This window comes from Dendrobates tinctorius, unplaced genomic scaffold (assembly GCF_039654945.1).
Source record: "Dendrobates tinctorius isolate UK_male_01 unplaced genomic scaffold, ASM3965494v1 ptg000019l, whole genome shotgun sequence".
Taxonomy (NCBI): Eukaryota; Metazoa; Chordata; class Amphibia; order Anura; family Dendrobatidae; genus Dendrobates; species Dendrobates tinctorius.
In genome coordinates, this window is record NW_027361687.1 from 54,692,317 (window position 1) to 54,719,956 (window position 27,640).

Here is a 27,640-nt window from a genome sequence, read left to right on the forward strand (position 1 = left end):
GGGGGACACATTTCAGCCGAATGACCTTCCCTGGAGACTCATCCAGTCTGCTGGAACTTCTGTGACTGGATCTCCTTTCACCAACACTACCTCCTCCGCTGCTGCTACACGTCGTCGGTGGGACTCTTGCAATTGGGGCTTCTTGGTGAGCAGCTGCTTTGCAGGTGATTGCTGATGCTGCACCTGCTGCTCTGGTGATTCCATCATAACTTGCAGAGATTATGGGTCTGGAAGCACCCGGTCTGGTCCTGGCCTGCTTTTACCTTTTAGGTCACTCCCCCAAACCGACACCCCCGTACTTCCAGGTCAGCAGGTCCTCCACATGGTCTGACTCCCAGGTGCCTCCTCCCCAGGAGTCTGCTGCTATACCACCCAGGCCTGCCCCAGCAGCAGGCCAGGCCAGCCCAGTGTGCCAGGACCACAGCCACAGAAGTAAGACACCGCCATCAGCTCCAGGATATATTTACTTGCACACCACAGTCGAGCTGGAAATCCTACCCGGATATTGCTCTCCTGCTCCACTCAATGTGCAGTCCCCCTGGAGCCACTGTGTTGCTTCCAGGAACCCCATACTGGGCAAGGCCTGCTACCTGAACCAACTTGCCGGGCCTGGGAAGGACTCCTTCTACAGACATGTCTGAAGAGATTCATCCATCAAGGACAAAAAAACAACTGATGTGGGTGGGAGAGAGGTGCCGCCCTTTTATGTCTGAACGTAACTTGTAAATGAAGGGTGGATTCCCTCTCTCTTGGTGCAGTTATGGGACATCAAATAAATGTTAGTACCTCAAAAATGGTTGTAAATTTTATGAAGTAAATTGCAAGTGCTTGTGTATATATATGTAAGCCATATCCAACAATATCAGATTTGAAAATGGTAATAAAACGCTTTCAGTGATGGCAAGCAGTGGTGGAGGTCTCCTGGTGTGCTCAGTTGCCGTTTGAGGGTTGACAAATATTGTGAACAGCGATTTGTTCCAATGTTACTTAGTGGTTCTTCAGATTTTTTGAAGCAACTAGAGAAATGAGCATGACACCAGATAACACTGTTATGGCTTTATTCAAAAACAAAGTTGCACATTTAAGAGAATCCAAAAAGTAACTGATCACACTATATACATACTGCCATAAAAGTATCTCAAGTAGGACAAAGCCCTCTGTAAATATAAAACCCACCCATATATATCTGCACAAAAATAAAAAAAAGAAAACTTATCTGAAAGGCTGATATGAGGACTCTGGAAAGTGTTGTCACCACCATGAGATAAAGTGGTCAATGTGTTACCACATAAGTTACAGGGGGTGAGATTTGGTATATGTAGATTGATACATGATTATACGGGGGTGAAAGCAGATGGCAGTCAGGCAACAGTGCCTCAAGAGGGGGCGCATTAAAGTGGTTGTCTGCCTGAGCAGCACAGCTACAGATTTATCATTCAAGCAATTCACTGGGGAAAGGTGACTTTACTAGTGAGCCCTTTACAGGGCAAGTGTGGTTTTGAATCATTTTTCTAGCGTTTTTGTCACAAAAGCTGTGGCAGACAGGTTACCAAAATAGAAGTATGACTGTGGGATTAGACGACTTTTCTGGAACCACTGAGATGAATAGTCTTGAAAGGGAGCTGTAGATACAAAACTGCCTGATATGGTTTAACCTTATCCCAAAATAAGCGTTTGTAAAAAAAAAAAAAAAAAAATAAAAAAAAAAAATTGAATGCTTCAATGGCATTTTACCTCCCCCCCCCCCCCCCACTAATCTGACCTTAATGGACACGATAGCAATTTTTTTTTTATTTTGGAATTGGGAAAACCAGATTTAAAGGTGTAGGTCATTTAAATTTTTTTGCCCCATAAATCATACATGTGAAAATATGAAATTTTGTGACACATCTTATAGAAATTTGCTTTCTTCCTGGACTAATCCTTAATCCTCAAAATTCTCAGTTCACAGTTAAAGTTTGTTTTCAGTGAAGACAGATTTCCCCATTACTTAGATAAGGGCAGCTGGTGCACACAACATTTTATGGAAGGGGAGAAGCTAGAGACACTGGGCATTCTACTGCTCATAGCATTCTATAGATGGGGTGGAGCTAGAGACAGCATTCTAATGCTCATAGCATTCTACAGAGGTGAGGAGCTAGAGAATATTCTACTGCTCATAGCATTCTATGGAGGGGAAGGAGCTAGAGACACTGAACATTCTAAATGAGTTACATTTTAATCTCATTTTTCCTTACATTACACTGTATATTTTTAATCCCTCAGGGGGAGGGACTTGCACCCATTTGATTGCTTGTACTATAAATTGTAGTACTTCAGTCACAGGCTGAGCGCAACCAATCTAATCCTGGTAATATGTTGCGGGAGGAGGTGAAATGATTGACAGCTGCAATTAAATGGTACGATTGCCCAGCGCAGGGATTTAAAAGCAGCAATCAGATCTGCTATTATGAGCAGGTGCCAGCTGTACAACAGAGCCGGCACCTGCCCAGTATATGCTCAGTACCAACCATACCTTTTGGTGCGTCATGTCATAAAAGGGTGTTAATAAAGACCTCTTGCCACATTGCTTAGTTTTCTAATGTATAGGCATTAAAGTTATTTGCATAAAGGTGGACATAACCTTTAAATTTAGTGGGTCCTGCTCTCAGAGTAATGGTAAAGGTGCCTGAACAAGTGTCGTCAATGCTAGTCTAAAGTCGCCATTTTTGCCTGCCAAATAGCGTCACAAAAATGGTCAGTGGTAAAGAAGGTAGCCTGGGAAGTGGTCAGTTTTTCTCATTTTTATGCATCCATAAAATATTTTATTGCTCCCTTCTCCCTCTAGTAATAGTCAATCCCTTTAAGTCTTTAGCAGCTTGCAAAACTGCTGTCAGGGTATGATGGTAGTTGTAGTTTTGCAACAGCTGGAAGGTGCTGCTCTGGAGTAACAGGTCAAGTGTCTATGTATAGGATACATGACATCTATAGTTTTGAGGGGCAATCACTTCACACTGATAGATAACCCACTACTGACTGCGGGGAAGCTCTCTGGGTCTGGGTGTCACACAAAGCATTAAAAGAAAGGAAGTTTCTAGATATTACTATTAAAAAGGATCCTCACGTATTTGGAATGATAAAAAAGGGCACAAAAAAATCGTAAAACCACACCTTTTCTATAAAAAAAAAAAAAAAGTTACAAGTTAAATTCTGCCAGGACATCTATTGTACATGTAGAGACGTACAGATCTGCATTTTACACTCTATAAATCAGCAATCCTGGGGCTCAGAGAAAAGAGACTGGTCCTTAGCCTCCCGAAAAACACAGCCTCAATCCTCGTCTTCGTCTCCTTCATCTTCTGCGGCCCGTTTTCTTTTCTCTCCCCGCTCAACAGCTTCCTCTTCTGCAAAGAAAAAGACAAACTTAAAATATGCATAAAATATATATATATATATATATATATATATAAATATACACATAAGATAACTATACACACACCGATCAGCGGCTGCCGACTCGCCAGTTGTACTTCCTCGGACCAGTTTTGGTAGGTACTAACCACCGCACGCCGGGAACACCCCACCAGACCCGCCGTTTTGGAGATGCTCTCACCCAGTCGCATAGCCATCACAATTTGGCCCTTGTCAAAGTTGCTCAAGTCGCTCAGCTCCTTACGCTTGCTTATTTTTCCTGCTTTTAAAAAAGCAACTTTAGGAACTGACTGACTGAAACAAACCCCCACCCCATGCATCACGAATTCACATAATCGGTCAGTGGACTTAATGGCTGATCAGTGTGTGCATATATACATACCTAGAGCTTGAATCCTTGCTCCCTATGACATACAATACATAATCATCCGCGGCCATTCTAACAGTTTGCACGTCATTACGGCTAGTTTATATTATGCGCTCTCCTACGCTGAAAACAGAGGTAGCTTTGCTGAGGCACAAGGCAAAGCTACCTATCTGCAAGTACAGTCCTCCCTCGTAGTCTCCAGCAGTAACCAAAAGCATCTACATACACACAGTGCCATCACAATACTACTGTACTTCTGGTATCATCATAGGTCCCACCGCTGTGCAGTGATGCCAGAGTGCTGGCTGGTGTAAAAAAAAAAAAAAAGCCTGCTTTTTGTTTAAGGACCCATGTTTGACTGCAGCTCTGCTTACTTTGCGTACTTTAGGCCCTGGTAGTAAGTCACTGATTGAAAATACTGTGGCCTTTATAACATACCTTCCTCTTCTTCCTCCTCCTCACCATCACCACCATCTTCGACGTAGTCATCATCGTCCTCTTCATCCTGAACAGGAAAAAAAAAAAATTGTAAAATAAGTATTTTTTTTTAGACAGCCTTCTAATATTAAAGTGAGGGGGGGGGGGGGGGTGGCAGATTGAGAGCCAGACTCCTTTGAGTCAGACTCTAAACTTTCACATTTATAGTCTTTCCATTTGCTGAGCCTTTAGCCAAACTCTCCTGTGCGAAATCCACACTTATGGCTCAGGGAATATACACTGCTGAAAAAAGTAAAGGGAACACTAAAATACCACATCCTAGCTATGACTGAATGAAATTTTACAGTTACAAATCCTCATTCATTATATAGTGGAATGTGTTGAGAATAAAAAAAATTATCAATGTAAATCAAAACTAATATCTAATGGAGGTCTGGATTTGGAATGAATCAAATTCCAGGCTGATTCAACTTCAGTAGAAATGCCTCAAGACAAGGAAACGATGCTAAGTAGTGTGTGGCCTCCATGTGTCCGTATGACCTCCCTACAACACCTGGGCATGGTACGGATGAGGCTGCGGATATTCAGAGGGATCTCCTCTCAAACCTAGATAAAAGCATTGTCAACTCCTGGACAGTCAGTCTGTGGTGCAACACATTGCTGGCAGATGGAACGAGACATGATCTCTCAAATATGCTCGATTCGATTCAGGTCTGGAGAACGGGTAGGTCAGTCCATAGCATCAATGCCTTCATGCAGGTAATGCTGACGCACTTGCATTGTCATGCATCTGAAGGAACCAAGGCCCAGTGCACCAGCATATGGTCTCACAATGTGTTTGAGGATCTCATGCCAGTATCTAATGGCAGTCAGGGTACCTCTGGCTAGCACATGGATAGCTGTGTGGCGCTCCAAAGAAATGCCTCCCCACACCATTACTGACCCACTGCCAAACCAAACATGCTGGAGGATGTTGCAGGCAGCAGAACTCTTCACAACGTCTCCAGACTGTCATCTGTCTCGTGTGCTCAGTGTGAACCTGCCCTCATCAGTGAAGAGCAGATGGCGCCAATGTCGAATCTGCCAATCTTTGTGTTCTCTGCAGTGTTGGGTTGTAAGCGCAACACCCATTTGTGGATGTTGGGCCCTCAAACCACCCTCATGGCATGTTTCTGACTGAGCAGACACATGGATGTTAGTTGGCCTGCTGGCAGTTATTTTGCAGAGCTCTGGCACTGCTCCTCCTATCCCATTCGTCCTTACACAAAGGAAGAGATTGCGGCCATGCTGCTTGGTTGCTGCAATCCAACAGCGCACTCGACGTTTCCTGGTATCTGCTCAATGCTTTGGACACACTGCTGACAGCTACCCTTCTTGCCACAGCTCGCATTGATGTGCCATCCTGGATGAGCTGCACTACCTAAGCAACTTCTGTGGGTTGTAGACACCGCATCATGCTACTGTACCTCTAGGGATGAGAGCAATGACAAAATGCAAAAGTGACCAAAACAGACAAAAAGGATGAGAACAGAGAAGTGGTGTGTGGTCACCCCCTGCAGAACCACTCCTTTATAGGGGCTGTCTTGCTAATTGCTTCTATTTCTACCTGTTATTTAATAACTGGAAAATAAGAGTCATTGGAGTCAAGTAGAAATATTCAAAAAATTCAGATGTGAATGGAGTTCAACATGTCTCAGAGATCCGCTATATATCTGGTCTTAGTCCTGGGCACATCTTACGTGTATTTCTTCCTTCATCAGGTAGGAGAGGCCAACTTCTTCCTCATCCTCTCCTAGATCAGACTCGCCCTCTTCCTCCTCGTCTTCCTCTTCGTACTCTCCAGGAGGACCGGGTTCATCATCTTCATCCTCTGGATACTCATATTCCTCACACTCTGCAAAACAAAAAGGAAAATGAAGTGAATGCAAGATATCTTCAATTGGTGAGGGTTATATACGAGGGTCTGCAGTGATCTATGAATACTAGTGATGAGCAAGTATGCTTGTTGCTCGGGTTTTCCAGAGCATGCTCGGGTGATCTCCAAGTATTTGGAAGTGCTCGGAGATCACTCGAGCATGCTCAGGAAAACACAAACAAGCAGCATACTCTCATCACTAATGAACACATTAAATACTTCTGTGATACCATGGGGAAAAAACTAATTGAGAATAGAGACCAAAGATAAAAAATAAAATATTGGTGAATGCTGGGAGAACAGAGCTTAAGATTTCACTACCAACCCTCAGCATCCTCTTCTTCAGAGTCAGGTGCTTCATTGTCCTCCTGATCGAAGCCATCCAGGTACGTGATCTGTGGAAGTTTACGGAATATCTTGTCTCTGTAGTCTTCCAGGTTGGTAAGCTCACAGTTGAAGAGGTCCAAGCTCTTCAGGCTTTTAAGATTTGTCTGAAAAGAACAAGACTTCATTATAAACTGCAAAACTGAAATATGGCGACCTTCGTGCTTTTATCTGCTGATCTAGAACCTATCAGTGGTTTATTTAAATTCGTACTTTGCTGCACTGCTGTAAAGCCACACTACCAGAAAGAAATACATCTCTCTGACCTGAAGCTTTTTACCCTCCTGTGTGGATGGTGCTTGTGCCACAGGATTAGGCATTGTAGCTGCTACAGGAAGCTGGCAGTGGTGGGGCGATGCTGGGGGCCCCGGGCAGGGAAGGGGGGTTGGTCAGAGGGGCCCACAACTACTTAAAAATTTCAATGCCCGAACCTTTAGTTCTATGGGAAGTTGACTTTGACTAGCTTGCTCTGAGAACACAGGAGTGCTCAATATTCAAATGCTCCTGTCTGTGGACAAGATTGCCATCTAATTTGTATGGGGGGAGCTCTAGGCTGTAAACTTACCAGGGCTTCCACTGTGCTCAGATCCTTAATCTTGTTACCACTCAGGTTTAGGTAGGTGAGATTAGGACACCTTTCCGCTAATACGTCAAGCTCTCCAGAAATGCTGTTATCACTGAGCTCCAACTAAGACAAGAAAAATAGGGACTATAATGAAGATAAATTAAAACAATTATTTCTCATAATAGTATTTCATTTAATGATTATTTTTATTTAATTTTCCTTGTATTTAGGGTTTTGATTTTTTATTTAATTTATCATATATTTTATAATGTACATTTGTAATCTTTTTAAATAAATAACATTTCTAAATAATTATCAATAAAATGTTAAGTCATTTATCAGGATTTCTATTATATTAATTATCTGTATTATTCAGCCATTGTTCTACATTGGATGCCTTCCTACATAATATCTAACTGTGCCACTAAGATTGCTGAGGAAAGTCCAGGTCAGGATACGATTCGGCATCTTGTATTTTGACAGGCCCACATTTTATAACAAGTGAAATGCTGACCTCTACATTGACAGATGCACTAAGAATAAAAGGGATTATGCATAAACAGTAGCTGCAGCCAATGGGCCCGATATCAGGATTGGAGCAGCACCAATCACACATTGTGGTGGCAAATTTGGGGCTGATACTCAGGACACAGTATCATGGAGCAGTACTACATACCCGGATGGGGTGGGTCAAACACCCCTAGAAGTTATATCGACGTAAAGGGCCCAGCACTGTGCTGCCCCATAGAAGAGATGACAATTGCATTTTGCCTGCCACCGAAGGTCGATGCCATATTACACAACAGACTCCCAGGAGTCGGTACTTACTTTTCGGAGTTTTGTCATATATGGGAGTTTTGCCAGAGAGGAGAGCTCTACGTTTGCCATACTGAGGAACTCCAGCTCTTTGAAACTATCGCTTAAGCCCTCGATCTCGCCATTGCTTGACCGACAATTGTCTAGAACCAGCTCTGCCACCTAGTAAGAAAGCAAAAATAAATGAAAATTTTAACTATATTTATGCAAAATGTCTCCAACAGCAACAGTGCTCTGATCTCAAAGCACTGGACGCCGAATACTTTTTTCTTTCAGAAACCATGCCACCCATGACTATGGCATACATGGCATTATTAAGAAGGCGTCACTGCTGATGCTTCTGGTGATCTTGTGTGATCACTACAGGCCTCTGCCGTCATAATGGAACTGCTGAGACCTAGCAGATCTAGCTCAGCTCTGCCAGTGACACCTGGCACAGCAGGAGGGATGTTTGTTCTAGTTAGTGAAGAAAATTATTTGCGAGATCTTTTATTATGTCTTGGTGGACAAGTGATGTAAAACATTATGCATAAAACATCTGCACAAAAAGAAAATTAAAAACCCAATAGTAATAAAAAAAAAAACAACTAGACATGCATGTGTGCATATATGTACAGTATGTGAGATCATGGCAGCCATTATGCTGCTGGTTAGTAGGATGACGTCCAACACTAGTGCCAACCCTGCAGAGTGGTATTACTAAAGCAACGTGAAGCAGATTTATCTGATCGCCAGTAATGTTGCACTCAGTAGATTTGTGGCTGTGAGATCACAGACGCTGCTGCCTCCTCCTCATCCTGCAGATGAAGGCGTTGCAGGAAGGAGAGGGGATTTGTGTGGAGTGACCTACTTCCCAAAACATCTGCTAGCAACAAGTCACTTGTGCTGGTGGCCGACAGCCAGTGATCGAGTGGGGCTGCAAGATGATCACTTACAAAAGCAGCTGCATGGCAAATGGGGGCATTATTAGAAGATTACTGTACCTGAAGCAATAGGAACTCCAAGTTGAAACCCAGCACACCATGAAAGCAGCACCACAGACATAGGAAACAGCCACTGATAAATGGGGAGAGGTGCAGAAAGTCTAGGGAAGGGTCGCGCATCCATGCACTGCTGATTTTATTTTTTATTCCAAGAGCAGTAAATTAACCCCTTAGCGACAGCCAGTTTGCAGCTTAATGACCAGGCCAATTTTTACAATTCTGACCACTGTCCCTTTATGAGGTTATAACTCTGGAACGCTTTAATGGATCCCGCTGATTCTAAGTCTGTTTTTTCGTGACATATTGTACTTCATATTAGTGGTAAAATTTCTTCGATAAGTCTTGTGTTTATGAAAAAAATGGAAATATGGCGAAAATTTTGAAAATTTTGCAATTTTAAAACTTTAAATTTTTATGCCCTCAAATCAGAGAGATGTGTCACACAAATTTCTTAATAAATAACATTTCCCACATGTCTACTTTACATCAGCACAATTTTGGAAGCAAAATTTTTTTTCGTTAGGAAGTTATAAGGGTTAAAAGTTGACCAGCGATTTCTCATTTTTACAACAAAATTTACAAAACCATTTTTTTTTTTAGGGACCACATCATATTTAAAGTCATTTTGAGAGGTGTACATGACAGAAAATACCCAAAAGTGGCACCATTCTAAACACTAGACCCCTCAAGGTGTTCAAAACCACATTCAAGAAGTTTATTAACCCTTTAAGTGCTTCACAGGAACTAAAGAAATGTGGAAGGAAAAAAATTAATATTTAACTTTTTTTTGCAAAAAATTTACTTCAGAACCAATTTTTTTTATTTTCACAAGTGTTAAAAGAGAAAATCAACCACAAAATTTGTTGTACAATTTCTCCTGAATACGCCGATACCCCATATGTGGGGGTAAACCACTATTTCAGCACACGGCAGAGCTCGCAAGGGATGGAGCGCCGTTTGACTTTTTCAACGCAGAATTGGCTGGAATTGAGATCGGATGCCATGTTGCGTTCGGAGAGCCCTTAATGTGCCTAAACAGTGGAAACCTCCAACAAGTGACCTCATTTTGGAAACTAGACCCATTAAGGAACTTATCTAGAAGTGTGGTGAGCACTTTGAACCCCCAAGGGCTTCACAGAAGTTTATAACGTAGAGCCGTGAAAATAAGAAATCTTTTTTTCCACAAAGATGATCTTTTCGCCCCCAAATTTTTATTTTTTACAAGGGTAACAGGAGAAATCATACCCGCACAGTTATGCGATTTGTCCTGAGTACGCCGATACCCCATATGTGTGGGGGAACCACTGTTTGGGCGCATGAGAGAGCTCGGAAGAGAAGGAGTGCCATTTTGGAATGCAGACTTTGATGGAATGGTCTGCGGACATCATGTTGCGCTTGCAGAGCCCCTGATGGGCCTAAACAGTGGAAACCCCCCACAAGCGACCCCATTTTGGAAATTAGCCCCCTAATGAACTTATCTAGATGTGTGGTGAGCACTTTGAACCCCCAAGCGCTTCACAAAAGTTTATAAACGCAGAGCCGTGAAAATAAAAAAAGTCTTTATTTCCACAAAAGTGATTTTTTTAGACCCCCAAAGTTGGCAAATAGTGGAAACCCCTCAATTCTTGCTCCAACCCTAACCCCAACACACCCCTAACCCCTAGCCTAACCCCTAGCCCAACCCTAACCCTAACCCCTAGCCCAACCCTAACCCTAACCCCTAGCCCAACCCTAACCCTAACCCCTAGCCCAACCCTAACCCTAACCCCTAGCCCAACCCTAACCCTAACCCCTAGCCCAACCCTAACCCCTAGCCCAACCCTAACCCTAACCCCTAGCCCAACCCTAACCCTAACCCCTAGCCCAACCCTAACCCCTAGCCCAACCCTAACCCTAACCCCTAGCCCAACCCTAACCCTAACCCCAACCCTAGCCCAACCCTAACCCCTAGCCCAACCCTAGCCCAACCCTAACCCCTAGCCCAACCCTAGCCCTAACCCAACCCTAGCCCTAACCCAACCCTAGCCCTAACCCAACCCTAGCCCTAACCCAACCCTAACCCCTAGCCCAACCCTAACCCCTAGCCCAACCCTAACCCCTAGCCCAACCCTAACCCCTAGCCCAACCCTAACCCCTAGCCCAACCCTAACCCCTAGCCCAACCCTAACCCCTAGCCCAACCCTAACCCCTAGCCCAACCCTAACCCCTAGCCCAACCCTAACCCTAACCCCTAGCCCAACCCTAACCCTAACCCCTAGCCCAACCCTAGCCCTAACCCTAACCCCTAGCCCAACCCTAGCCCTAACCCAACCCTAGCCCAACCCTAGCCCAACCCTAGCCCTAACCCCAACCCTAACCCCTAGCCCAACCCTAACCCCTAGCCCAACCCTAACCCCTAGCCCAACCCTAACCCCTAGCCCAACCCTAGCCCTAACCCAACCCTAGCCCCAACCCTAGCCCCTAGCCCAACCCTAGCCCAACCCTAGCCCCAACCCCAACCCTAGCCCTAACCCTAGCCCTAACCCAACCCTAGCCCCAACCCAACCCTAGCCCCAACCCTAGCCCCAACCCTAGCCCCAACCCTAGCCCCAACCCTAGCCCCAACCCCAACCCTAGCCCAACCCTAGCCCCTAGCCCAACCCTAGCCCAAACCCCTAGCCCCTAGCCCAACCCTAACCCCTAGCCCAACCCTAACCCCTAGCCCAACCCTAACCCCTAGCCCAACCCTAACCCCTAGCCCAACCCTAACCCTAACCCCAACCCTAACCCTAACCCCAACCCTAGCCCTAACCCCAACCCTAACCCCTAGCCCAACCCTAGCCCAACCCTAACCCCTAGCCCAGCCCTAACCCAACCCTAACCCCTAACCCAACCCTAACCCCTAGCCCAACCCTAACCCCTAGCCCAACCCTAACCCCTAGCCCAACCCTAACCCCTAGCCCAACCCTAACCCTAATCCCTAGCCCAACCCTAACCCTAACCCCTAGCCCAACCCTAACCCCTAGCCCAACCCTAACCCCTAGCCCAACCCTAGCCCAACCCTAACCCCTAGCCCAACCCTAACCCAACCCTAGCCCAACCCTAGCCCTAACCCCAACCCTAGCCCAACCCTAGCCCCTAGCCCAACCCTAACCCCTAGCCCAACCCTAACCCTAATCCCTAGCCCAACCCTAGCCCAACCCTAACCCCTAGCCCAACCCTAGCCCTAACCCAACCCTAGCCCAACCCTAGCCCTAACCCAACCCTAGCCCAACCCTAGCCCTAACCCAACCCTAGCCCCAACCCTAGCCCAACCCTAGCCCAACCCTAGCCCCTAGCCCAACCCTAGCCCAACCCTAGCCCCTAGCCCAACCCTAGCCCTAACCCAACCCTAGCCCTAACCCTAGCCCCAACCCAACCCCAGCCCAACCCCAACCCTAGCCCCAACCCAACCCTAGCCCCAACCCAACCCTAGCCCCAACCCAACCCCAACCCTAGCCCAACCCTAGCCCCAACCCTAGCCCAACCCTAGCCCCAACCCTAACCCTAGCCCCAACCCTAGCCCCAACCCTAGCCCCAACCCTAGCCCAACCCTAAGCCCAACCCTAACCCCTAGCCCAACCCTAACCCCTAGCCCAACCCTAACCCCTAGCCCAACCCTAACCCCTAGCCCAACCCTAACCCCTAGCCCAACCCTAACCCCTAGCCCAACCCTAACCCCTAGCCCAACCCTAACCCCTAGCCCAACCCTAACCCCTAGCCCAACCCTAACCCCTAGCCCAACCCTAACCCCTAGCCCAACCCTAACCCCTAGCCCAACCCTAACCCCTAGCCCAACCCTAACCCCTAGCCCAACCCTAACCCCTAACCCAACCCTAACCCCTAGCCCAACCCTAACCCCTAGCCCAACCCTAGCCCCTAGCCCAACCCTAGCCCAACCCTAGCCCTAACCCAACCCTAGCCCTAACCCAACCCTAGCCCTAACCCAACCCTAGCCCTAACCCAACCCTAGCCCTAACCCAACCCTAACCCCTAGCCCAACCCTAACCCCTAGCCCAACCCTAACCCCTAGCCCAACCCTAACCCCTAGCCCAACCCTAACCCCTAGCCCAACCCTAACCCCTAGCCCAACCCTAACCCCTAGCCCAACCCTAACCCTAATCCCTAGCCCAACCCTAGCCCAACCCTAACCCAACCCTACCCTAGCCCAACCCTAGCCCTAACCCCAACCCTAGCCCAACCCTAACCCCTAGCCCAACCCTAACCCCTAGCCCAACCCTAGCCCAACCCTAACCCTAGCCCAACCCTAACCCCTAGCCCAACCCTAACCCCTAGCCCAACCCTAGCCCCAACCCCAACCCTAGCCCAACCCTAACCCAACCCTAGCCCTAACCCCAACCCCAACCCTAACCCCTAGCCCAACCCTAGCCCAACCCTAACCCTAATCCCTAGCCCAACCCTAACCCCTAGCCCAACCCTAGCCCCAACCCTAGCCCCAACCCTAGCCCCAACCCTAGCCCCAACCCTAGCCCCAACCCAACCCTAGCCCTAACCCTAGCCCCAACCCAACCCCAGCCCAACCCTAGCCCTAACCCCAGCCCAACCCTAGCCCCAACCCAACCCCAGCCCTAACCCTAGCCCCAACCCAACCCTAGCCCCAACCCAACCCTAGCCCCAACCCCAACCCCAACCCAACCCTAGCCCCAACCCAACCCTAGCCCCAACCCCAACCCAACCCTAGCCCCAACCCCAACCCAACCCTAGCCCCAACCCCAACCCAACCCTAGCCCCAACCCCAACCCCAACCCTAGCCCAACCCTAACCCCTAGCCCAACCCTAACCCCTAGCCCAACCCTAACCCCTAGCCCAACCCTAACCCCTAGCCCAACCCTAACCCCTAGCCCAACCCTAACCCCTAGCCCAACCCTAACCCCTAGCCCAACCCTAACCCCTAGCCCAACCCTAACCCCTAGCCCAACCCTAACCCCTAGCCCAACCCTAACCCCTAGCCCAACCCTAACCCCTAGCCCAACCCTAGCCCTACCCGAAAAAAAAATATATCTTATTTCATTATATTGGCCTAGATAAAGGAGTGATAAACAGGGGGTTATGTACTATTTTTTTTTATTTTGATCACTATGATCGTTTATCATAGTGATCAAAATAATGAATGGAATCTGCCAGCCGGAGCCGGCAGATTCCCGGCGGGCGCACCGCGCCCGCCATTTTCAAGATGGCGGCGCCCATCGGAGGATGCCGGCGGGACGTGGGACCACCGGGAGGGGACGGAGGGCCACGGAAAGGTACCGGGGGGGGGATCGGGGACCCTATTTCTCTCTCCTCTGATGTGCGATCACATCAGAGGAGAGAGAAATTAAATGTAAAATCGCAGCTTTTTTTGCGGTCGCCGTTATAGGGTTAATAACGGCGATCGCAAAAGCGGGGGTCGGTAAAAACCGACCGATTCATGTTCTCTGGGATCTCGGCAACCCCTGGCAGCCGAGACCCCGGAGAAAATCTGACACTGGGGGGGCGCTATTCACTTAAATCACAGCGCCGTGAATTAACCGAGGGGTTAAAGGGATATTTTGAAATATTGACGTAGTGGTATAGCCATACAGAATGCTGTAGATAAGCCTCCGATGTCAATGCCGGCAGCTGAAAGGGCCAAAAAAAGGGAGACAGATTCCCTTTAAAGTCTCCCAGCTTTAGTGACCTGTTCAGAAGTTAGCAACATTTAGAAGGTAAAATATTTATTTTTTTTCATTCCTAGCATGCTACTTTGTATTAATTAGCACCTGAATGGTTAAACTACATGACAGCAATTTTGAATACCTTGAGGGGTTCGGTTTATAAAACAGTCTTACTTTTGGGGATTTAATGACATAGGTCCCCCAAAATCTCTTCAAAACTGAATAAGTCCCTAAAAAACGTAAGTTTTGTAAATTTCCTTGAAAAAAAAAAATGCTGCTACAGTTTTAATCCTTCTAGCATCCTAACAAAATAAAAGGATATTTTAAAAAAAAATGGTGCAGATGTAAAGCAGACATGAGAGAAATGTTATTTAAGGACTATTTTATGTGGTTTAACTGTCTGGATTAAAGAGATATTCATTCAAAGTTTGAAAATTGTACATTTTTGGATTTTGACAAACTGACATTTTTATAAATAAATTTAGAAAACATTTTCAATTAACAAAGTACAATATGTCACGAAAAAACTCAAAATAAAATCTGTTAACGAGTTCTAGAGTTATCACTACATAAAGTGACACTGGTCAGATTTGAAAAGTTTGGCCCAGTCACTAAGGGGTTAAAAGACTATTGGCTGTGTTTATTTAACCCTTTCACAACCACAGGATTAGAAATGGATAGGCGTCTTATTGACACTTCTCCATTACTAAACCGGGCTTGATGTCACCTTACAATACAAAGGTGACATCAACCCCCAACTATTACCCCATATGCCACCACTACAAGGCAGATGGAAGAAAGGCTAAGTGCCGGAATTAGCTCATCTTAGAGACGTGCCACTTTCTGGGGCACCTGTGAGCTGGTGTTTGTAACTGGGGGGTGGCCCCTTCCTAGGCTATGAATATCAGCAGCCCACAGCTGTCTGCATAGCCTTTTTTTTGGCTATTATAAGGGGACCCCACGTTTTTTTTCCCTTTTTTGGGGGGGTCGTCCCCCCTAAATATACAGCTGCAGGCTGATATTCATAGCCTGGGAAGATCCATGGGCATTAACCTCTCCCTAGGCTATAAACATCAGCCCCCAGTCGCCTTATTTTCCTCTCTGGCGCAGAAAGTTGCGCGGGAGGCAACGTCATTTTTCTTTTTAATTAAACAGATACTGCGTTTAAGGCCAGGGTCACTTGCGAGAAACTGCCATGAGTCTCGCACCTCAATACCCGGCACTTGGGACCGGAGTGTGTGGCTGCATGGATTTCTATGCAGCTGAACGATCCGGTCCGAGCGCCGGATACTGAGGTGCGAGACTCGTGCAAGTTTCTCACAAGTGTGACCTCGGCCTAATGCAGATTGTGTGTGTCTTTATTTAAAGCCCCCGTTACACACTGCGATATCGCTAGCAATATCGCTGTAAAGTCACCGATTCTGTGACGTTATAGCGATATTGCTAGCGATATCGCTGTGTCTGATACCTCCGACCGGCTCCCCCGCTGGTACTCGCTGATCGCGCGAGAAGCTCCTGGATCATTCCTCGTCGGCCACTTCCTGCTGTGACGACGAGCGACGCGTGGAGCCGGGCGGGAGGACGCAGGATCGCTGCGTCTGACAGGTAAGTAGCGATCCCCGTCCCCAGCGATGTTGCTGGTGAGATCTGCCTGTGTGGCAGCTCACTAGCGATGCACGAGCGATCCTGACCGCGTCATATCGCTAGTCGGGATCGCTGGTGCATCGCTAGGTGTAACGGTACCCTTACTCTATGTACCATTTTATTATGTTTATTACTAAACATCGGGCTTGGTATTATCTATCTATAGATTATCTAACCTGTGTTCTTCAATGGAGTATTTAAAAGAAGAGCTTAGACAAGGAAATTACAATTTTTTTTGTTAAATATATCTTCATTTAGATTTGAAAAACGCATACAAGTCTGCATGAAAAAAAGTATGAGAATCCGCATCAAAAACGTGCAGATTTTTAACTGCATTTTCTGCCAAGAGTTGCAGAATCTGCACAGAAAATTCCACAGGCAAATAGGCAACGTGTGCACATACCCTTTAAGCTGCAACTGCGACATATGAAAAAGTTTAACCCCTTAGTGACCGGGCCATTTTTATTTTTTTTAAATCTGAAATCTGCCACTTTATGTAGTAACTTTGGAGTGCTTCAACATATCCCATTGATTGAGATTTTTTCCGTGACATTATACTTTATGATAACGGAAAATTTAAGTTGATATGTTTTATGTTGTTATAAACATATAAGAAGTTTGACAAAATTTAGTAATTTCCAAATAATGAACGATTATCCCTTTAATCCAGTCTTATCACACAAAAACATTAATAAATCACATTTCCCCATAGTCAGCAGACTTTAAGACTACTAATTGACCATGAATTTCCTTGACAAACATCAGGACCACATGATCAAGATCTCAGGATGTCAATGGTGTTGAAGAGGGTGCCCCCAAACTGTTAACCATTTTGATGCTATAGTCAATATTGACAGCAGCATCTAAGGGGTTAAGTGGCCATGGTCGGTGCCAACACTGATCCTGGCCGATGCAGCAAGATGTCAGCTGCTGGATTGTCACCTGTTGGAGAATGCTATTCTCATATCACAAGTCAGTAAAAAGACGTATTGGTGGTCATTAAGGGGTTAAGAATTTAACCCATGTTCCTTAGGGAGTGCACCGCTCCTCTTTCTCCCAATGTGAAGATCACCAGGCCAAATATACATGTAAGGCTGCTGACTTCAGGGCAGGAGACACACGGCTGAATTTAGCCGTCGGTACCGACCTTCGAGTCGACGGCATGGTTGAGACACTGGTGTGAACTGTGTGTTCTCCTATGGCATGAAAAGAACACTGGATTAGTAGATCCAGCCACCTTCATAGCTCGCTGAGGAGACCGGCCACCCATTTACTTTATTAAATGGACTACCTGGGGCTTCGTGTTGTACAAATAATCAGTCATCTAGGCCCATTCATCTCTTTAAAACCATATCAACCAGGGCTGTGGAGTCTAAGCCAAACCTCCGACTCCACAGCACTGCCTCACTTCTGAGCATGTACAGAAAGTGAAGCACAAATTCATCAACTAAAAGCCGAGATCCTAAGATCAGGAACAGAACTGACATTTTGGCTGCATTCACACGCTTTTTTTTGCGTTTTCTAACGTGTGATTTTGCCGCAAAAAATACTCAGCATCCCATGCAATCCTATGGGATTCCACAATGCTGTGCTAATGCTGCGGATTTTCTCGTGGCGGAATCGCATCGTGAAAAAATACGCAGCATGCTCATTATTTTGCAGAATTGCGGCAATCCTGCACCCATAGGAATGCATTGTTCCGCTTACTTCCTGCATATGGCTGTGCACACCATGTGAAAAGTAAGCAGAACATTTGCGGATGGTACCCACGGTCCGCAGGAGAGGAGACTGTTTTCCGGGCTCTGGGTACCATATCCCTGTAAAAAATAGAAAAATAAAAAATGGTGTTATATTCACCTTCCGGCGTCCCGCGTAGCCTTCCCGGGCCTCAGCGAAGCTTCCGTTCCCAGTAATGCCTTGCGAGACCTTTGATGACGTCGTGGTCTTGCGATAATGTAGCAGTCCCTATTCCTCGCGAGACCGCTAAATTATCGCCAGACCGAGACGTCATCAAAGGTCTCGCAAGACGTTACTGGGAACGGAAGCATCGCTGAGGCCCGGGAAGGCTGCGCGGGACGCCGGAAGGTGAATATAACACCATTTTTTATTTTATTATTTTTAACATATCTTTTACTATTGATGCCGCATAGGCAGCCTCAATAGTAAAAGGTTGGTCACACTCGTCAAACACTGTTTGACGAGTGTGACCAACCTGTCAATCAGTTCTCCAAGTGATGCTATAGATCGCTTGGAGAACGCTAGCATTCTGCAAGCTAATTACACTTGCAAATCGCTAGTTTTTCCGCTGGAAAAATCGCAGGAATTTAAAATGCGATTTTCCCGTAGAATAGAATTCCGGAATTCTCGCGGTAACTTCCGCTACGTGTGCACATAGCCTAATAGGACATGTCAACTTTCACAAATTCTTATGAAAACATTTACAGCTCATCCTGCACTGAACCAAATTTACAGTAGTCTCCAAATTTAGGAGTCTGAATTTGTCCATTTGGTTTATTGGTCCATTTCATACAGACTCCACAGCCCTGGCACAAATAAAATTCCATATTTAGTAGAACCTGAAAAGTTTTAGGCAACTTTGACATACTAGGCGTTTCATGGCAACATAGGGGGGAATAATTACAGTGGATCAACAATCTTCAGATTCCCAGCTGCGGAGGTACAACCACCCCGACACTGGATGTACAGATTGAGCACCACCTAATCTGCTTCACTCTTAAAGCTTAGGTCAGACTATTCATCTAACTGTGCGATCAATATTACAGCAAGTGTTCCTGCTGCATAAATCAGAGGGCAACATCCTTAGGAACTCCAGTAGCTAATAACACTACAACTACCGTCATACCCTGCCCTAGACAAGTTGTAAGAACTGAACACAAGGAGAAAAAAAAAAAAATCTGTACACACTTGATTGTGAGTGTGTGTGTGACCACCTCTTATAGATGGAGACTGGTACGTTAGTGAGCGTGTGATCACCACTCCTATAGACGGTGACTGGTGTGGTAGTAAGCGTGTGCGACCATCTCTCCTATATATAGAACTGGAGCGGTAAATAGAAAAAAATCTTTTGATTTAAATCGTGATTTAAATCGGCGTGATTTAAATCAATCAATCCACCCTGGTCCTGGGCCATTTTTTGATCGTTGGTCTCCCGCTGGGCAGCGCGCATCGCTGCGTGTGGCAGCGGGAGACCATCGATCAGCGAGCTCCCAGCGCTGTAAGCAGACGCTGGTATCCAAGGTAAATATCGGGTAACTAAGTACGTGCGTCGTTTAGTTACCCACTGTATACCTTGGATACCAGCATGCCATCCAAGGTAAACAGCGGGTTTCTAAGCGCCGCGCTTAGAAACCCGCTGTTTATCTTGGATACCAGCTCCCAGCGCCAGCACGCTGGTATCCAAGATACACAGCAGGTAACTAAGCGACGCGCGAACTTGTTACCTGTGTCGTCGCTGGTGAGATCTGCCTGTTTGACAGCTCACCAGCGATCATGTAGAAGACACCAGCGATCCTGACCAGGTCATATCGTTGTCAGGATCACTGGTGCGTCGCTATGTGTGATGGGGGCTTTATATAGAGAGAAACTGGAGCGGTGGTGGGTGTGACCACCTCTCCTATAGATGGTGACTGGAGCAATAGTGAGCGTGTGTAACCACCTTTCCAATAAACTGGGACTGGAGCAGTAGTGAGTGAATATTTCTATATTTGTAACATTTCTAAAGAAAGTTAATTAATAAAGGATCATTTTAGGAGTCCTGACATTTCTACCACCTCCCCCCTCAGCCGCTATGCTGTATACACAAGTTAATGCAGACAGCTGCTGGGGGAGAGATCCTGGCTTCAGAAAGAAAGGCTAAACTAAAATATGTTTAAATATCCTAGAAAACCGAATTCATCTATTTTATATGCCAACAACAAAATCCAAGGTGTGGCGAGCAATGGGCTACAATAGCTTCTAGGAGACCTCACTTTGTTATAGGGGTCCAGACAGGTGCACGCATCACCATTAGCACAGTGGAAATGTAGATATGCACACAGAATGGCAGGTAAGAGGGGATTTGAATCGCTCCTGTCATGCAGTTTCAGACCTGACTGCTGCCCTAGGGTCTGGCAAATCAACTCAAATTTAAAGGCAACCTATCAGCAGGTTTGTGCACAGTAACCTACAGACAGGATCAGGTTGGCAGTTATACTGATTACAATGATATCTGGGTGATGAAATCAGTTTCGTGGTTGTTTAATCTTTATTTTCAGTTTTGAGTTAATGATATGCTCATGCTTCGGGGTGGCCTGTGGGGGTGGGGTCTTCATGTGGTGCTCAAATTAGGTATTCATAATGAAAACTGCTGACAGGTCACTGATCCCTCATCGACTTGCCCCCTAGTGTACATAATGAATATTATATCTATATCTTGGGGGGGTCCCTTCTGCAGGCAGGTGGCAGCAGTGGCACCTGTGCTGCAGCCTGATTGCAAATGTAATAAATTATATACACATTTGTTTGATGTAATCATGAAGCTCCTAAGGAAAAAAAAAAAATTCTGAAAATGATCCGATAGCTGCTACAGCGCAGGTGGCGCCATTTTCAAACTTTTTTTTTTTTTTTGGAGTTTCAGGATTATATCAAACAAATGTGTTTTTAATTCATTACATAAGCGATCATGATGCAGCATGATCACGCTGGCACCTGCCTGATTATTTTTTCTTTCCAAGATAGATACAGTTGTTCACAAAAGTTTACATACCCTGGAAAGAATTTTTGCTTTCTTGGCCTTTTTTCAGAGAATATGAATGATAACACCAAAACTTTCTCCACTCCTGGTTAGTGGTTGGGTGAAGCCATATACTGTCACTTTTTTTTTTTTTTTTACCATAATGACAACCCAAAACATCCAAATGACCCAGATCAAAAAATGTGCATACCCCTGGTGATTGTGGCCTGATAACATGCACAGAAGGTGACACAAATGGGTTCGAATGGCTACTAAAGGTGACATCCTCACCTGTGACCTGCTTGCTTGTAATCAGTGTGTGTGTGCATAAAAGCTGAGTGAGTTTCTGGGATCCAGACAGACTCTTGCATCTTTCATCCAGCTACTGACGTTTCTGGATTATAAGTCATGGGGAAATCAAAAGAATTGTCAACTGATCTATGGGAAAAGGTAGTTGAACTGTATAAAACAGTAAAGGTATACAAAAAGATATCCAAGGAACTGATAATGCCAATCAGCAGCGTTCAAACTATGATTAACAAATGGAAAATCAGGGGCTCTGTAAAAACAAAACCACGATCAGGTAGAAAAACAAAAATTTTGTCCACAAGTGCCAGGAAAGTTGTGTGGGATGCAAAGAAAACCCACAATCATCAGCTGAAATACTGGACTCTGAAAACTAGTGATGTGGCTGTTTCAAGATGCACAAAAACGAGGCACTTGAAGAAAAATGGGCTGCATGGTCGAGTCGCCAGAAGACAGACAATACTGCGCAAATGCCACAAAGTATCTCACCTACAATACGCGAAAAAGCACAGAGACAAGCCTCAAAACTTCTGGAACAAGGTAATTTGGAGTGATGAGACCAAAATTTAACTTTTTGGCAACATCCATAAACATTGTACATTTAGAGAGGTCAACAAGGCCTATAATGAAAGGAATACCATTCCTACTGTAAAGCACGGTGGTGGATCGCTGATATTTTGGGGATGTGTGAGCTACAAAGGCACAGGAAACTTGGTCAAAGTTGAAGGAAAGATAAATGCAGCATGTTATCAGCAAATGCTGGTGGCAAATTTGCAATCATCAGCCTGTAAGGTGCGCATGGGACATACTTGGAAGTTCCAACATGACAAAGATCCAAAACACAAGGCCAAGTTGTCCTGTCACTGGCTACAGCAGAACAAAGTGAAGGTTCTGGAGTGGCCATCTCAGTCTCCTGACCTCAATATCATAGAGCCACTCTGGGGAGAGCTCAAGCGCACAGTTCATGCTAGACAGCCCAGGAATTTACAACTGGAGGTTTTTTGCCAAGAGTGGGCAGCTTTGCCATCTGAGAAAATAAAGAACCTCATCCTCAACTACCACAGAAGACTTCAAGCTGTCATTGATGTTAGAGGGGTATTAAGAAATGGAGTATGTAAACTTTGGACAGGATCATTTGGATATTTTGGGCTGTCAATTATTATAATTTTATTTCTATAGTGCTAACATATTCCGCAGCACTTTACATTATAGAGGAGACTTTACAGACAAGTAGACATTACAGCATAGCAATAAACACATAGATCAAAACAGATACCAATAGCAATGAGGGCCCTGCTCGCAAGCTTACAATCTATAATGTCACCAGTTTTGGCCGCTATAAGATGCAGCCACCGCCTTTCAAGGCTTAATTACAGCATTCTATAATGCTGTAGGTAAGTCCACGGTTGGACCTGAAAGATAACAAAAATGTTATAATACTCAACCGAGGGGGGTCCGATGCGGTCAAGAAAGGTCAGAGAGGCGCAGCATCTGCACACTGCAGTAGTTTGCTCTGCCCTCAACAGGGCAGAAACGCCTGTGCAGAAGTGCGATGCCTTGAGCGAGGAGGCAAGCAGGAGGACGTTGTTGCAAGAAGATGGGAGGTGCCGGACAGACCCAGACCTGCGACACCCATTGGATCGGATCGCCCCCAGGTAAGTATAATAAAACTTATTTTCTTATCTTGCAGTTCGGACCGGGGGCTTATCTACAGCATTTCAGAATGGTGTAGATAAGATGTAGCTGCTGCCTTTCAGGGCTTATAGCGGAAAAAACAGGTGCACTTTAAAAAAAGAAACAGTAGTTTGACAATAAATGGCTTCACCCAACCCCTAGCCATGAATGGAGAAAAAGTTTTTGTTGTTATTCATTTTCTGGAAGGAAAAAAAAAAAAAAAGAGAAAGCAAAAATTCTGCCGGGGTATGTAAACTTGTGCACAACCGTATATATCTATTATCTATATTATTCATTATGTCATGAAGGATCAGTGACCTGTCAGAAGCCATACTGATGAATATGTAAGCAGAGCACCACATGAAGCCCCCACAGGCCACAAGCATATCATTAACTCAAAACTGAAAATAAAGATTAATAACTACAAGATGGATTTCATCACCAGGTATCATTTTAATCAGTACAACGGTGCCAACCTGACACTGTAGGTTACTGTGCACAATCCTGCTGACAGGTTCTCTGTAGTTTCAGTTTTAAGTTAGGCTAGTTTCACACTAGTCTATGGAGGAGCTGCGGATTTCCTCCGTGAAGCTCCGCCCCCGGCCGCAGCTCCTCCAGTCAGCTCCGCCTGTGTACCCCATCTTTAGCATTGGGTACGCAGGCCATGCTGATGAATGCAGATGCCTGCACATGTGTCTTTTTGACGGTGCGGCAACAGCACCAAAATGCAACATGCTGCGTTTGGCGCAGGTTGCCGCTCCGTCAAAAAGACGCATGCTCAGGCATCTGCATGGCCTGTGTAGCCAATGCTAGAGATGGGGTACGCAGGCCGCATGCTGACAGAGGTGGAGCTTCACAGAGGAGGTGTGGCCGGGGCAGAGCTTCACGGAGGAAGCCCACAGCGCCTCCATATGCTAGTGTGAAACTAGCCTTAATGATATGCTCATGCTCCTGGGAGACCAGTAGGGAGTGTATTCATGTGGTGCTCTGTTTACATATTCGTCAGTATGGCTTCTGACAGGTCACTGATCCCTCAGTGACCGGCCCCCTATTTCACATAATGACAATTTATATCTCTCCTATATACAGTACAGACCAAAAGTTTGGACACGCCTTCTCATTCAGAGAGTTCTTTATTTTCAAGACTATGAAAATTGTAGATTCACTCTGAAGGCATCAAAACTATTAGTTACATGTGGAATTATATAATTAACAAAAAGGTGTGAAACAACTCTTTGAATGAGAAGGTGTGTCCAAACTTTTGGTCTGTACTGTATACAGAAAAAAAAAAAAAAAATCAGTCAGGACTCCATGGAGCGCTGCCTGATTTTCTTTTCCATTTATATTTTGCATTGGACAACCGCATTACTCAGGAAGTATTGCACCCAAAAAGTTTGGGCTGCTGTCTGATATATATTCCTTCTCTGCAGGCTGACAGGGGCGTTGCTGCATGGTTGCATCTATAATATGTACTTTATATACCATCAAAGAAAGGAATTAATTAATTTAAAGAAAAAAAACTGAAGATGGCGCTAGCGGCACCATCTTGCTAGAGAAAAAAAAAAAAAAAACATTGTCTCCACCAAGTTGACGCCAAATCACCTATAGTTGCTACTGCTCCTTTTTCAAACTGATTTTTTTTTTTACATAATGAATTTATGGATACCAAAGAATTAAATATGTCGGCGCTTGCCTGCAGAAGGGAATCTTTTGTCCCCAATAAAAAATATTCATTATGTAAAATAGGGGGCAGGTCAGTGAGAGATCAGTGACCTGTCAGAAGCCATACTGATGAATATCAGAGCACCACATGAATCCCCCACAGGCCGCCCCGGAGCACGAGCATATCATTAACTCAAAGCTGAAAATAAAGATTAAACTACAAGATGGATTTCATCACCAGGTATCCTTGTAATCAGTATACCTGTGCCAACCTGACACTGTCTGTAGGTTACTGTGCACAATCCTGCTGACAGCTCCGATCTGACCTGCAAGTGAAAAAAAATAACCTATTTATACTCACCCTACTTAGTTCACGGCTCCCCAGCATCGCGCTCCTGCGCAGAAGCACTTATCCGTCCTGTTGAGGGCAGAGGAAAGTACTGCAGAGCGCAAGGCCTCTCTGACCCTTCCCGGCGCCTGTGCACTGTAGTTACTCTGCCTTCAACAGGACGGACAAGCACTCCTGCGCAGGAGCGCGATGCTGGGGAGCAATTAAGCAACAGGAGGGCGGCATCGCAAGAAGATGGGAGGCGCCAGACCTGTGACACCCATCGGACCAGGCCACACCCCCCCCCAGGTGAGTATAATAACTTATTTTTCTTCTCTTGCAGGTCTGATCGGAGCTTAGCTACAGCATTACAGAATGCTGTAGATAAGCCCTGAAAGGCAGTGGCCGCATGTTATAGCAGAAAATGAGCTGACAGGTGCACTTTAAATTAAACTTAGGCAGCACATACCACACGTGCATACACACATACATGTACACACACCTGTCACTACAATGACGTCCAATCCTTTCCCCACCGTGCTCCCCCAGCCCCGGCGCCCTGTCCTCCCGGCAGCCATGATCCGGCGCTGCTGCCGCCGCCTCTCTCCATGTGGAAACTTTGGCAGCAGGCGGCAGCGCGCGGAGCCCTGACACGCTGGGAGGGAAACCCCGCTCCGGGAACCATCACCCTGCACGGAGCGCTCCATTATCCCCCCGGAGAGGGAGGTCTCGCTGTGTATGTGGGGGAGTGACCCCTCTGGTGCGCTTACCTCAGCGGGTGATCGGTTCCGTAACTCCAGGGTGATGCGCTTCTTCATCTCCATTTTCCCGGGCCAACCTTCAGCGGGGGTCACGTCGGAGAAATAAAAAAAAAAACAAAAAACTTTAGAAGCGGGAAAGTAACTCACGACCCACGTAAAACACAAAACGTAAAAAAAGCGAGCGGTAAAGAGGCACGCGGCGCTCCGGTACAGGGCCCCCTGACCCCTCTCAGCAGGGCTCCCTTCTCTCTCAATGGCCGCTCACCAACTGAGAGACTCCATTACACTGTACAGGCATCCCCTCAAATTAGCAACGCCCCTCCTCACATTCCATTGGACGGCGGAGGCAATATCTGGCATGTTATTGGTCGCAGAGTGAGTCATTTAAAAAATCAGCTATGGTTACCGCCCATCGCTTGCAGTGATTGGTTAGAAGTGTGAGCGCAGTTAATTCCGATTGGCTACTGTGAACGTCAGTCAAAGCGGATGAAGCGCGGCTGTTTGACCCAGGCGTCGCGTCTTTGTGCTTCCGACTCTTTCGCGCCCAATTTTAGGTCACAAACCATAGTGCGAGGCAGACGGCGCTTGTGCGTGGTTCAGTGAGGTGAAATTCAAGTGTGTGAGATTATTCCTCATGGTCGCTGCTTCTTTTATACAACGCAATTGTAAAAGTTTTTCTTTTGAATTTTTCACATTTTTTGTCTATTTTCTGAATTTTTGCAAAAAAAGTCATATCTTTGCTAGTTTGCTTTCACCACGTCTTGCCACAGCCATATTTAGCTATTTTCACCTCCAAAACCAATAACGTTTAATTTTTCTGCCAGAGTCGGCTCTATGAGGCCTTGTTTACATTTTCTGCTTCGTTCTTGCCTTGTTTTTTGTTTTTTTTTTTACCATTTTTTAATTTGGAATTTTTATAGTATGTTTTATGTTTTTGTGCCTTTTTTTTTTTTAGACTTTTCTTAGATTACTATTTGCTATTGTAGGCAGGATTTGAGATTTTCCAGACATTTTTGTTGCCTCCTTTTTTTTTTTTTTTTTTTTTTTATTTATTTTTTTTAAAGTTGCAAGATGCAAATGTCTTCCCTTTAAGTTGCTTTGCATAGATATGGTTTTTTTTTCTGAGTTCTGACACTTTAATAAAACGTGAAAGTCTTTGCTTTTAAAGGTTAGACAAATTCTCTCTCTCGCGCAATGTGTATATGTGTGTGTGTGTATATATATATATATATATATATATATATATATAAAAATTTTTTTTTTTTTTTTTTCTTGGAAATAGAGGAAGAAGTGAGCTACACCAGAATAGTATTCACACTTTGTATTTAATGTCAGATCCTTTAAGTAAACTGAATGTTTATTAAGAGCATATTCAACTAGTCTTTGGTGCTCAGCAAAGAAAAAAATTGCTATAATTAATACAAAGAAGAAAGGCTTGCAGCACTCACCAGGTTGAGAAGGATATCAAAGTTCTTTTAGTTCATCTGTGCGACAAAAAACTTTTGAGGACATGAAGGCTTAAGCGGCATGCGGGGAGTTTCGCATTAAACGCTTCAACGGGTCCAGGGTCACTCACCTGGACCCGTAGAAGCGATTAATGCGAAACGGCTGTCGTCCACCCTTGCACTCCCCGCATGCCTCCTAAGCCTGCATGACCTCATCAAAGTATTTTGTTGCACAGATGAAATAAAGGAACGTTGATATCCTTCTCAACGTGGTGAGTGCTGCAAGCCTTCTTTGTATTGAAAAAATATATTTTTTTTTAAAAGCTAAATTCATTTGTTACACAAAAAAAGCTATAAATCCATACTTTTGCGAAACCCAAAATCTTGAGTAGGCAAGTCTCATCCAAAATACAAAAGAGAATAGTGCTTGCTTCAATTTTTTTTTTGTTAAAATTAGGACAGTGTACCTCAGCAAATTTTTTCTGTGACTAATGACAATGTCACCACCGATCTCTAGTGGCGTAACTTGAAGCTCAT

At 45.4% G+C, this 27,640-nt stretch overlaps 2 protein-coding genes across 4 annotated transcripts in view; one reads left to right on the top strand and one right to left on the bottom strand.

Annotated features, from left to right (window-relative positions):
* LOC141082970 (uncharacterized) overlaps positions 1-27,640 on the top strand; it is a 166,741-nt gene that overhangs the window by 71,707 nt on the left and 67,394 nt on the right. The gene's annotated exons all lie outside the window — the stretch shown is intronic.
* ANP32E (acidic nuclear phosphoprotein 32 family member E) lies at positions 1,042-25,968 on the bottom strand. Of its 3 annotated transcripts, none has more exons than XM_073567061.1 (8): positions 25,668-25,968; positions 7,909-8,058; positions 7,081-7,203; positions 6,457-6,622; positions 5,956-6,110; positions 4,217-4,283; positions 3,479-3,670; positions 1,042-3,383 (listed from the first exon to the last, which is right to left on the bottom strand). In XM_073567061.1, exons 1-8 carry the CDS (start codon positions 25,719-25,721, stop codon positions 3,310-3,312), a joined length of 981 nt encoding a protein of 326 aa, XP_073423162.1. In that variant the 5' UTR covers positions 25,722-25,968; the 3' UTR covers positions 1,042-3,309. The 3 variants fall into 3 exon arrangements, with proteins under 3 accessions (XP_073423162.1, XP_073423163.1, XP_073423164.1); XM_073567062.1 differs by having other exon boundaries at positions 1,042-3,402; XM_073567063.1 differs by lacking the exon at positions 3,479-3,670 and having other exon boundaries at positions 25,668-25,960.